Genomic DNA, 13,572 nt, shown 5'->3' with positions numbered 1-13,572 from the left:
AAGTAATTAAATTTAAATAGTTTTTGCCTTACTTCTGATAAACTAATTTATCTTTTTCGACAAATAGATTGCATTATAAGCAACTGGGAAATTATTTTAGAAAATCTGATGAGCTAAAAAATCAGGTGGATCACTGCTGACTTGACACCAAGCAAAACTTCTTGCACCTTGCAAAATCACTTTGATGGAAAGTTTAGTGGAAGGAAAGCGTGGTTTAAAAACTGCTCAAGCAACAAGGCACAAGATAGACAAACCATTGGTAAGAAATATGCATGCAACTTCACAATTTGGTAGTAAAGTCTGTTCAGGCCTGCAAAATTATCTGAATTTGAGACAAAGAAACCCTTAGAAAATGTCACTGAGGAAAAGGATGACCTGTTGCTGGCTTCCAAACTTGACACAGATTTGCACATAAGAAAATAGCAGAAAAAAAAGTTTGCATTGTCAGCTTTTTTTTTTCTAGGGTTTCTGCTGAGTTACAAGTCTGCTCAAGATAACAGATGGGGTAGGGGTAGTTTTTGGTAAACGGTTTCAAAACTTTCTTTGAATAGAATCTTTTAATGTAAAGAGAATATTTGCTTAAAATATGAATAATGTAGAACAGAACTTTCTGTGAAAGATGAAGGTCGTCCTTGCTAAATGGGGAAAAGAGCTCTGCAGTGATCGAAAACTACAAGCAACAGCTTGAATGTCTTATAAAATGAAGGTTTTTTTTTCCCCACTGAATGTCTAAGAAATCCCACCCGTTACTGTTTTCGGTAGTTGAGTGTGAAACTGTGGAAAGGGAGATCCAAGAAGAGATTTGATAAATACCAAAAGTAAATGACCACAATTTTATTTCAATAAAATGGACATTTCAGTATAAATTTTTACCTTTCAGATGTTACTACAGTCTTCAAACACTCCTGTCAAAATGTCTCCTGAACCCAAAAGGTGGCGCTAAAGCTCAACTTTGAGCAGAACCATTTAAAAAGATATGCAAGCCTTTTTTATGTACAAATGGAAAAGTCTTGATTCAATAAGGATAACTCTGAAATCATTAATAGATTCATGGTGGATCTCAAGTGTGAACAGCTCCATGAAAATGCTAGGAGTTTGAAAAACAAAATGAGAAATCCTTTTAAAATTGTTTCCAACTTTTAATGTGGATTTGAAGATTATGTGCAATTCCACTGGGGGGGAAAAGTCTTTAGGGGAAAATGTAAAAAAAAAAAAAAAAAAATCGCTTCAGTTTGCAGACCTTGAAATACTACTTGAAGAATGTTTGTATTTTCAGTGTGTGCTTTCTGGTCTGTCAAGATGTCTGTTTTGCTTCTGGACTTTGACTGGACCGTTGGGAACAAAACTAATTTATGTACTTCACAAAAAGCTACCATTTTAACAGGGATGTCAACTTTTTAGATCCACTTTAAACATCTCATTGATCAATGTTTAGAGTACAACCAAACAGAGATGCTTTACATTTCTTCAACAAACTTATTTTTTGTTCTCCGTCTATCTGCTTCTTTTTACAATATCTGTACAGAACAGAGGATGCACTTCCCTTACCTTCAAACCTCCTCGGTTTAAATGAACATTTTCTGTTTGCGAAATAAACCACACGATATTCTATCAGATATTTGCGTGACGCCAGCAGTCTCTCCACCACTTCACCTTAATTCTCAAACGCGGCATATTCAGCGAGCAGATGTTGCCTCCGAGTTCCCAGCCCGCACGCCAACAGTCATGTCGCTCCCTTACTTAGAAAGCAGCCCTTCATCTTAATGTGATGGGCATAAAAGCTGAGCGAGTGAGGTTTCCTGTCGGCCACTTTGTTGATGCAGGTGTGCTGCGACGCCACCGTCTGTGATCTGTAGAAATCGGAGTTGGCGTCGCAGCAGCCGCAGCGGCTCAGCAGCCGGCACACGTCCCTCCTGAAGGCGCGAGTGAAGATGGTGTACAGGAAGGGGTTGCAGAGGGAGTTGATGGGGTAAAAGAGAATCAGCAGGATTTTGGAGTGGGACACGGTTATGAGGGGCATGCGCAGCGCGGCCGAGATGGCAAAGAAGGAGATTGGCGCCATGCACATGAAGTCTGTGAATATGAGCACGGCCATGCGCTTGGCGATCTTGGTGTCGCCGTGGCGGGTGGCGTGCTCCGGGTTGTGCACGCTGAGATAGATGCATACGTAGCAGAAGCAGACGACCAGGAACGCGACCACGTTGAGGATGAGGACGGCCATAACGTAAACCTGAGAGCCCGTCGTGTCGATGTCCATGGGCAGGCAGATGCTCACCTTGCTGTAGCTGCTCACTCCCACCAGAGGAAGCAGAGCGACGAGCAGGGAAAAGCCCCAGCCGGCCGCCATCATGGCCGCCACGTGGTGCAGCCTCAGCCTTCTGTTGACGTGCATGGCGTTGGTGATGGTGTGCCAGCGCTCCAGGCTGATGACGGTCAGCGTGTAGACAGACAGCTCGCTGGCGAACACGGTCAGGAACCCGGCCGTGCTGCAGCCGGGCCCCGTCTGCCAGCTGGTGGCGTGGTTGTAGTACTCGTGGCGGGAGTTGAAGTCCATGAAGGCGATCAGCATCAGGTAGAGCCCCATGCACAGGTCGGCAAAGGCCAGGTTGCACATGAGGAATGTCGAGATGGTCAGCTTGTGGCGGCTGACGAGCAGGACGACCAAGACGGCCAGGTTACCGGCCACGGCGAAGACTGTGATGAGCCAGGTGAGGCAGCGCAGGAAGGGGAAGCCCAGCAGGTCCTCGCAAGGGTTGAACGCATCCGGCATCGGCGTGCACATCACGAACGGGCTGCTATGGCAACTAAACTCGAGGTCCGGGTATTGGAAGCTTATGTCAAAGACGAGATTCATGCCGTCATCAGTGGGCTCCCTGAAGAACAAAGAAACAATGTTATGATTAAAGGTTGTTTGAGCCTCACTGGTGAAATGCATCATCTGAAGCATCAAGGAGCTAATCTAATCTGACTTACAGAAAGAAAAATGGATGCTGATTGTCAGCAGTTCACTTCCCACAGATAATGAAACGATGCGTTATCTGACTTACAGCTCTTCATAAAATTATAACATAAAAAAAATACAAATGCCTTCTGTTAATGCAAACATTAATCAAAACCAGAGTGCAGCTGATGCGTTTTATTAGAGCCGTCTCTGTTCATGGATGTTGTCAAAAGGTGACAAAGTCCGTTCACACATCTTTAAGGGCAGATGGTGACTTGCAAAAGTAATAATGCCCATTAAACTTTTTTACTTTGAAACTTCAGTGGCTATTATTGGTATTTATTTATTTAAATCTTTATCTTTACTTTAATTTCTCTTTCACTGTTTATGTTTTTATCTTTTTTTATCTCTCTCTTTCTCACTGTTTGTTCAATGTTTTTATTTTAATTATGTAAAACACTTTGAAATGCCTTGCTGCTGAAATGTGCTATACAAATACAATTTGATTGAAACGGTGTGATAGACCAACTCGAGGAGAAAAGCTCAGGCTTTCATAAAACAACTGTACGGCAAGATTAAATCACACACTTGTAGACTTAAAGATGGCGGAGAGGATGATTTCTAACGTTGAGCTGGGTTGTAACTTACATTTCTGCGTCGCTGAGATCACACAACTTTGTAAAGTTCCTTGAGGCCCTTTCCCTTGAAGGAAAGGAGGAAAAAAAAAAAGAGCAGAAAACTTTAATTTGCAAGAATCGTCAATAAACCTGACCGCTAATTACCGGCCGACTGATCTGTATTCAGGAGACGCGGTCTGGTTCTCTTATGCAGATGTAGATGGATTTGTCGCTTACCTTTGCTTCCTGCGCCACGTGTGGAAAGCGCAGCAGTGGCTTGGGTAAGTGAGCTCGGCCTCCAGCAGCTCGGCGAGGCCGTCCAACGGCGGGAGGCTCTTCAGGGCGAACGCAGAGGTGGCTTTCAGAGATAGCACTTGACTCAGGCCTTTACTCGGCAAGGAACTTAGAGCCGTGAACGAAACATCCCTGAAACACAGAACACGAATGAAAGGGGAGGGGGGGGCGGAAATGACAATGACTGGATTTCATTACAACAAAATGCTGCCGCCTATCTTTGGATTAACCTTGATCTCTCTGGGTGTTTTTCATTTTCAATTTGAGCTCAGCAGGAGTTTTGCAAAGCCAGTCTATCAGCAAGGGAAGTTAACTAATATATTTCTGTGCAAAGAAATGTAACATCAGGATTCTTCTTTGCTTCTCTTTTTGCTTCTCAATTTAAACTTATTAAAATAAACCAACAGAGGCAAAGATGTTTAGAAATTCTGAAATAATAAAGAGAAATAAGGTGAATATTTAACTCAAAGTTGGACCAAATCTCTCTACTAAATAAATCGTATCAAATTGGGGAATAATTTTTAAAATTTCTGGAATGTGAGATTTAGAGTTGCAAACTGAAGATTAATTTAATTTCAGTGATCTTGCCTCTTTACCAGGGGTGTATACAAGTCTGGAGAACTGTGCTTATCTAGCTATAGTGTAAGAAAAGCAATATGAATCTAATGAATTTCATCTTTATGCCCTTCGTAATTAAAAGTTCGTAATGAATGTTGTGAACCTGTTCTCAGCTGAAAATGGTGCATCAGATGCACTCGGCAGATATATGCTAGTGTGATCGTGAGCAAATTTATAAAACGTTCAGAAAACCCTTTTTGTGTAGATGAACGCATTTGTGCAAAAAATCTGTTGAAACATCCCTTAATACCACATACTGGTGAAAATATATAAATTACAAGAACACTTACAGATAGCTTGGACCTGTGGCTCCTTCAAAAGCATCTTCCTGAATGTGATGGAGGTTCCTGTTGTCCCTCAGTATTCTGCAAAACACAAAGAAGTAACCTCAAACCCGAGCTGCAGTTTTCTGCTTCACACACAATTTGAACGGAAACTTGAGATGACATGATAATGACCAACGCTGCCCCCAGTGTATTATTCATCTCCTCCTCTGGAGCCGGCACTGAGGAGGATGGGTCTTATTTTTAGACTGCAGGGTGTCTGCATGGATCTCGTCTTCATAGAGGTTCAGCATTATGGAACAAGGCAAGAAAACAACGAGGCGTCCAATCTTTGTTTAGTCTTACATAAGGGTTGTTTACTGGTACGATTAGTAATTTATGATTGGAGTAGGAAATCCTTTGCACTTAGCTGTGCTTTGCTGCAGCGTATTGCATTGGCATGAGGCAAATTTTCTAAATGATCCGAACTGCTTACAGACTTTTGAGCTTGGTCCCGTTGAACGCGTGAGATTTTATCTCCTTGAAGCCATTCCTAACCAGGTTCCTGTTGAGGACACACCGTTATTAATTCTACTTCGCCACCAGTGGCACATACTGCCAAGGTCAGCGAGCCGGACATTTAAATATGCAAACATGCATCAACGAAACAAATAGTGACAAATTGCTGCTTTTAGCTCAGATAATGAAGCAACAAAGAGAATAAGGCCCATGCACTCACATGTCGACGTACTCCTTTGTGATGCCCTGGAAGGAATTGGCAGGGATGATGTCGATCCTCATGTTGTCTGCCATTTCTCTGCAGGCGCAGGAGATAACGCTCATTTAGGCTGCTTGGCTCCATTCTCTGGTTAGACTAAATTATGCATATTTATACAAATAAGGGATGTTTGAACTGTGTCACAGTGAGACAGAGTACGAGTCAGGGTTGATAGCAGTGTGACATTGACAGAATAAAAGTAAAACTGAGCTCAGAGGAAACGGCTCTCGTCCAAAAATGTGACCTAAGGAAAGCGGCATTTTTATGACTTGCAAATGTACGTTAAGCTGGGGCAGAGGAGCCCCGATTTGAAATGAAAATACTCACAGGATGATATCTGATGCCAGGGTGGATATGGTTGTCAAGTCTGGGAAGTGTGTTAGGCCTGTGTTTGAGATGCTCCTGCATTGACAAGTGGCGGATACAGGCGGCCATGAATAGATAAGAAGACGTATAAAACTGATGCAAAGCTTCTCTTGTAACTTTCTGCAAACTATGTATTTAGCAAAAGGAGGAAAATGTCAGACAGTACCAGACCAGAAGGACCTAAAGTTAGGTTCAAGAATTATTGAGAAAATTGAATCTCATAAATGTTATTTATATAATCAGGCTACTGGAGCGTCTGGATTTTTATTTTATTTTATTTTTTAAATAATTTTCTCCACAAGGGTTTTTCAGTTAAATAGAGCAGAATAAATGTCACATTAAAGGTGGAAAATATTATATTTTCTGTTTTTTTAAGATCTAATTTGTTTACATCAGAAAAACCTATTAAGTTCACAGGGTGGGGGGTGGTGGGGCACATTTTTAGGGCCACAAAATTGTAATATAATTGGGTTCATCCGCTGGGGATCATTTGTAAATACATGTGAGATAAATGTGAAATTTATTCCAAGTCTCTTTTTGGAAGCTTTAACATGCCAAAAATTCAAAATCTTAGAGTGTTTTCGGCTACACTATAGTGCAAATATCTATCATTTGAAATGAGACAAAACAAACTTAAAAGGAACTTTTCAGCAAGATGTATGTCAGCTTATTTTAAGTAAATAATTCTGAAATATAGATTTAAAAAAGTACTAGTTCCACTTGCAAGTATTTTTAAAGAAAATTTAAGTAAAACTCGGACTTTTTTGTACATATTCAAGAATTATTTAAGTAGGTAAGTAATATATCTTGCTGCAAACTTACTTTTTAAGTTTGTTTCGTCTTATTTTAAGCACACTAAAATATTTGCATGACAAACTAGACAAAAAAAATTCTTTGGCAATTTTTTTTTTTTGGCGTTTAAACCTTCGGATTCCCAGACTTTTTGTTCCGTTTTAATTGCTCAGGGACCAAAAACCAAAGTGACTTACAAATACTCCAGCCTGGGCAGATCCGTGAAGGCTCCCCTTTCAATGACCCTCAGACTCTTGATATTCTGCACTGAGCTGCAGAAACAATAATTGGGGAAACAAATCAGTAATTGGTATGTCTGACATGGAAAAGCGTTCGCATTGGCACAAAATATTTATGTATCGGCTGCACTGAAACTCAATGATTAAACACACTGCCTTGTAACTGACAGAATAATCCAATGAAACTTAAATGACATGCAAATGAATATTTCTCCAATCATGTTTGAAACTGAAATGCAGGGAGTGGATGGGAGGGGAGGGGAGGGGGGTATTTGGTAGAAGGTAAAAATGCTGCTTAGCCTACATCTGCGCCAGACTGTGGAGGGAGAAAAAGGCGTGCTTCTGAATGTGTGTGATGCAGTCACTCTGGGAGATCTCTCTGCAAAACAGCAGCAACAACAACAACAACAACAAAAAGAATCAGTCTCCTTCAGTCATTAGTTAAGAGCATACACTGGAATTATCTTACATGAAGATGGTAAATTAAACATCTTTCTTGTGTTTTTCTTTTGTGTTAGGTTTTATTTAGAATGCTTAACTTTTAATGCATTCAGAGTAAAAATAGGACGGGGATGATTGATATACCATTGCAAACCATCAGGGAAATTCCCAAAAACAAAATCCCACCACCAATTCACGTTTTCTAGGCCACTAGCGCTCACATGCCAGGAACTCATGTGTGGAAAAGCTCCAAACATACATCACTGATGCTTTTGGGTCAACAAGAATAGGTGAAGATGTTGGAAAAAGTAGGACTAAACAAAGACACAGAGACAAAGTTACCAAGACCTTCTTTTTTTTTTTTTTTTTTTGTATTCGTCCTTGATTACTTTGTTGCCTGGTGGCTGACTTCGTAAAACGTTCTCCATCTCCTGCCTGCAATCATCATTTTCGACTGTCGCTCAGCCGTAATCAGCCGATACCTTTTGCACGTCTAACGTCGACGTCCTTCCATCTTCAACCGAGAAACAATTAAAGTACTCCATCTGTACCGCGGATCCTCGTTCCCTTCATCCCGTCTCTTAATTGCTTCACATATAGTGTCATAATTACTGCTTAGAGGTCATAAAAAGCCTCCTCACATGATCGCCTAAATGAAGTGCTGCTGTGATTTCGAGCATGCATCACCGGTGACAAAAGCACACAGTCGTGTCATTCTACCATTGCAGACTTAATGGCGAGGAGGAAATGAAGGATTGCAGCAGTAAAGCTGCCGTTTCATTTAGGCTTAAAGCTACTTGGACAGTCAGGAACTCTTTTTTTTATTTTAAAACTGACTAAATTTGGGCTCCATTTAGTAGATCAGACTTAAAGTACAGTAAGTATCTGAGACTGATAAGGCGTGTCCCTGAGGAACAGAGAGCAAAGTCAAACATGCTCAGCACAGTATGAAAAAGTCACATGCAAAAAATTTTGATGATAAAAAAAAAAAAAAGGGGGGGGAAACATGGATGATTAGAGCCCAGGTGTCTCCTCTCAGAGTTGAGTTCAGGTGGGCATTTTGCATAAGTAACCACCGGTTTCTAATTTGCCCCCTCTTTCTGTGCACCGTTTCCTTAGTTCCACTACATTTCAGGGTTTTCTCACCTGATTTGATCGTGCTCCCCTACAGCACTTCTGTGTGATTAATATGACAAAGTGATAACATAACACTTGGGTTTGTTCTTTTAAGTCATTTCTTGGCGGATTTGCTGCTGTGCCGAGGATAATTATGCTGCTGAGACATCCACCGCTGAGCTCCAGGGGATTTTACAACCCACGGGCTCCGTTAAAGTCACCCCTTCCATATAAAGGGAGGATTTTTTTTTCTTTCTCTGGGCTGCTCTATGTGTAAGAGAGTTGAGATGTTTGAACTTGACAGTCGGGCGGTAGTACATGAATGATGCACTGTTCAGGAGTCAGTTGGTGGTCCTAATCTTCTCTAACATCGCCATAAAAGTCTTGCTTAGGAAAGTTTCTGTCAACAATTAATGGCCAGTGGTCCAACACTGATGTGTCTGCAAATACAGATCAATTTCAGTGAGATTTAACAACCGCAAGCAATCGCTTTTAAAGAAACATGCTTGTTAGCAAAATGTTGACAAGAAGAGGAGCTGAAGCAACGCTTAACTCATATTTCATCATCCTACAACGATGGGAATTGTGTGTTGTTTCAGAACCAAAAGGAAATGTATAAAGTGATGAGAGTCCAGGGAGAAGAATGACTCAAAACACTGTGAATGTATTTTGAGTTTATTACAACTAAGACAGTTTTCAATTTTATGTTTTAACTTTAAATCTGATTCAGATCCTTGGAACACATTATCCACAACAGATGCTCCTAATTTGAACCCGAGTGCTTATTTTAAAAGTTTACATCCATTCATCATGACCAGGACGATTATATTCCTGTCAGGCTGATGAATAAGTCAGTTGGATCAGACGACAATGTACGATCTATCTAATGTAACTAACACATGGTCACAATTTCTTAAAACAAGAATCAAATTCAAAGTTTGGAATCTGTTTAAAAGGATTTTTGACCCGCATAGGCTTAGCTGTTAACCATAGTCAACAAATTTTTAACAGGGTGGAGGTAAGGCCATTATCAAAGATGGATTTCTGGTCCGTTTTCTGTTAAAATAAGCAGCTTTGCCCAAGTTTCAACCAACTATTTGTTGTGGTTGGGAGGAGAAGATAAATTTAGAGCTGGTTTAATTATTCCACCTATTTTGCGTGATGCACCATTACCACTGACTTCTGCAATCACAAGATCTCTGATAATTGGGTCAGATATCTACATCATTAGCTCATCTGACTGTGAATGTTTTTCTGCAGAAGATATATCTCTTTGCAGCTGTAATTTTCATTTGAGCTTGAATGTGTCGAGTTTAGGACAGGGGGCTTCTCCTGTGTTTAGATCCCCTCACACCAGGGTGTAGTAAATCAAATCATAGCAAACTTTACATATAACGCCTTACAGTGATGCCTTGTTTTGTTTTTCAAAGTAAGAACAAATACGAAACGCAATAAAAAGGAAGTAGTGCAAAGTAAAGTCTAAAAAAATATACAACTATGTAAAAAAAAAGTAAAGAAAATATAAAAATACTAAAAGTCAAACATCAAAAACCCTTTGAAATAAACGGGTCTTGCGTTTGGCTTGGTTTGGTTGGTGCGTTTTCAAAAGTTGTGAAGGTTATGAACGTTCCCTGATAACACAGACTGGTGTTTCAATAACTTCATGATCGACGGAAATTTGTTGGCTCCTGGATTTTCCTGGACATCCTAACCAATTTTATTTCATTTGTTTGGCTCGCATGGCTGGTTGGATGTTTTAACAACCATCTAAAATTAAAACTGGTTTTGAAGTAAATTAAACAAGAAAACCAACTTAAAGTTTCTGGAATGTTTACGCACTATACTTAATGCCTGTGCTTGAGAACTTTGAAGACCTGTTTTTGTCACACTTGATGGATTTTGTCTGATATCCAGTCCAGAAGCTTGTTGATAGCTGCAGAAAGTGTGCGGCTGACCAAGAACGAAGAAGAAGTGGGCGTGTATGAGTACTGGAACCTGGATCTTTAATATTCACCATGTACTGATTATCGAAAGTCATAACAAATTCAAAGTTTTGCACTTTTTTATCCCCAGAAAGCTCATTGAAGTAATGTGTTCTACTATCAATTCAGACTGGAAATTAAAAAGATCAAATAAATCATTAGTAGCTTAAAATCATGTGATTCATGAATGTATTGAAGCGTCTGATTAGCATTCTGTGTCTCTTTATCCTTTATTGTTTCTTATTTCCACAACACTTAGAGGGCATATTGATAATTTTACTTGGTAAATATGTTATGAAAATGTCAGTCTCCTCATAATTTGCTGATATTTATACTGAACTGCAACTGATATCAAATCTGTCCAGCTGGATGGACTTTAACTGTCCGCAATGTTTACATCTGTTGAACACGTTTAGTGGCTAAGATACTAAAACCGATGGTAACACTTTTAGTTATTGTTAATGTTAACGAAACGGTAAGAAAATGTTTATTCCAACTTATATTAATATCACAAAGTTTAGCATTAGTAGCAATTAAATATTTTCTTGAGATCACGCAACACGAGTGAGTACTCACAAAGATTTAGCACAAATATTAAAATTGTTCACCATTAGAAACACTGAGTTTATCATCAATAAGCAGGAAAACAGAGTGAATTTAAAGAATTAGAAGCATATTGTGTTGCCTTATAAAATAAATAATTGCTCTCAAAATGCCTTACATTGCCAGAAAGATATTAAATACTGGCGTCCCACACAGAAAAGGGCCAGTGTTGATGTATTTTCATGTTGGTAGGCTTTATATTTCCATAAATTTCATTCACTATTACTCTGAACGTTAAATACATTTTCAGATAAGGTCACTGTGCCAGTCTGGCAGCATGTATTTACTAGCATTACTGTGCGAGATGAATAATTACACTGATTAAAACGTTTTTATTTTCTTATGCATACAGTTATGTTTAAAAGAAAACGAGTCTCTCTAAACCCCCTAATTGAATTTAATATAAATCCACCACTTTAAATTTCCTTTTATATGTAAAGGAGAAAGCCACTTACATTATGGTAATGTTGATCAGCTCCTTGAAGGCATGAGTGGGAACTTGTTTCAAGGGCAGCTGGGTGAGCCTTCTGTAAGATTCATGAGGAAAGCAGTTAAATCCACAGATATACTGCGACATATAAAAAATAAAATGGAAAATAGGCAGCAAAAATGTCTCTTTAAGTTGTCTCTCCGGATTACTCTACATTTATCATATAAAACGGTGCTAAGAGCAACTTTACAGTGACAGTAAAATAATAATAATAAAAAAAAAGTTAAGTTTAAGAGGGTCTGAACGCAGCGAAGAGTAAAAAGTTTATAGGATGGCATAAGCTGAAAGGGAAGAGTCCTCTCTGTGTCTTGTACCTGTGGAAAGCCAGAGACAGCTGGGTTACTTACAGTCGCAGCGCAGATGTTGCTGCGGTCCTGGAGGCCAGCTGAGTGTCTCTGCTGCACTGAAACGTGTCGGCGCTGCAGCGGCAGATGGCCGGACAGGTATAAGCCCAGCAGGAGCGCAGCTTCAGGACGGCGGACAGCGCGACCAGGAGCCAGACCGCCCGGGGAGCCATGCGTGACACCGGGCCAGCGCTCACTACGGGATGAAAATTAGAAATAGAATATTAACACACACACATAAAAAAAAAGAAAGAAAAAAAAGCAAGACTAAAAAAAAAAAAAACGCTGCTCAGTCTTTTTGAAGTTGATAAAACAACCCTCAGGGAGGCTTTATCTTACCAGGCCAGAGGTACAAGGCTAAATAGTCTCTCTCCTCTACTCAGTTTTTCTTTTCTTTCTCCCTGAGCGCTTGGATCAGATGCTGCCTTCAGGGACTGTTGTAATTGTGAGGTTGCTCACCCTGTGAATGGTCTGAGTGAAAGCCCCAACCTGCTTTTTTTGTTTTGACCTCAGAGCAGAACCTGCGTGACGTTTGGTGGGTGGTGAGCATGAAAGCTGATTGTAGGAGATTTGATGAAGTCACTTTGGTGAAACTACGGGAGGAATGTAACTTTATGCTCTTTACAGCTTTGAGTGGCTATTACTATGGTTAGTGTCAGTCTGTTACTGCCAATTTGTCTCTACACTCATCATAAAAATACATTTTATATCATCATTACATTTATTTGACCTGTTTTTTGATCATATTCAAACATATTTTCACCTTTGTAGAATGGGCTCAATTCTGTCTGTCCTCTCTTCTTATCAGAAATATTTAAATCAGTTGGCTTTCTGGAAGACACCAGCTATTAAGCATAGTTCATGCATTTTCTGTGGGATTGAGGTATGGTTCCTTCCAGAAGCTTATTGTTATCTAACTTTATGCATTAATAATGTCTACCTCAAGGTTCTCTTGTTGGAAAACCCAACTGAGTTTTCATTTTAACCGATTGACCTCAAATGCCACTTTAGATAGGAAGGAAATGGTCAAAAATCAGCACCTTTAAGCTCTGCTAAAAATGGTAAATCCCATCCTCTGCCTTGCTAGGCAGCTGGCACAGTGCTGTTGATTTTGAAAGTCTCAATTTGGCGTCTCCCAACAAAAGTTTTCTTTTTTCTTTAAGTCAATCAGCTCAGTCTTTGTCTTATCCGACTATACGCTGTAACTTTCTTTTTCAGCAGGCTCCAAGTCTCAGATATACATTTTATTCTGCAGCGGACAGTGACGCTTGAGTTCCAGAAACTTCTTGGTTAAGATAAATTTGGCGGTTTTTGAAAATCCTAAGTCATTTTCTTTCATCGTATTGCGACAGTTTCGATCAAATAAATTAAAACTGACAAACAAATGAGTGTCCAAACCATACAACGATTCAATCAAGTCAAAAATATTTTATTTTCGATTAAATGGATATTAAATAATTCCAAACATACATGAACAAATAATTTTAAAACTGATCAATCAGATTAGCATTCAGCCTACTGCAATGATCTCACTAAATTTCTGAAGCAAACTATTAAAATTTGGGTTTATGAGCCAAAGTGGAGGTAAAGTTTTTGACATCACTCCCAGTGAACTCTGGACAAAGACAGCTAATATAGTGTGTTGGGTTCTTGGCTTTGAAAAGCAAATTTGAATCCTGTTTTTAAGC

The 13,572-nt window shown here is 39.7% G+C and overlaps 1 protein-coding gene across 1 annotated transcript; it reads right to left on the bottom strand.

The window, feature by feature from the left end:
• Positions 1-819: 819 nt before the first annotated feature.
• On the bottom strand, positions 820-12,593 carry LOC103134103 (lutropin-choriogonadotropic hormone receptor). Its single transcript, XM_016668549.1, has 11 exons — positions 11,888-12,593; positions 11,506-11,577; positions 7,213-7,287; positions 6,867-6,941; positions 5,839-5,913; positions 5,473-5,550; positions 5,230-5,298; positions 4,761-4,835; positions 3,796-3,984; positions 3,590-3,643; positions 820-2,873 (listed from the first exon to the last, which is right to left on the bottom strand). The coding sequence occupies exons 1-11, from the start codon at positions 12,055-12,057 to the stop codon at positions 1,724-1,726; spliced, it is 2,082 nt and encodes a 693-aa protein (XP_016524035.1). The 5' UTR covers positions 12,058-12,593; the 3' UTR covers positions 820-1,723.
• Between the last annotated feature and the right edge of the window lie 979 nt (positions 12,594-13,572).

The sequence above is a fragment of the Poecilia formosa genome, unplaced genomic scaffold (genome assembly GCF_000485575.1).
Source record: "Poecilia formosa unplaced genomic scaffold, Poecilia_formosa-5.1.2 Scaffold15, whole genome shotgun sequence".
In the NCBI taxonomy this organism is placed as follows: Eukaryota; Metazoa; Chordata; class Actinopteri; order Cyprinodontiformes; family Poeciliidae; genus Poecilia; species Poecilia formosa.
Note: the sequence above shows the minus strand (reverse complement) of the source record. Positions and strands in the feature narration are given on the sequence as shown.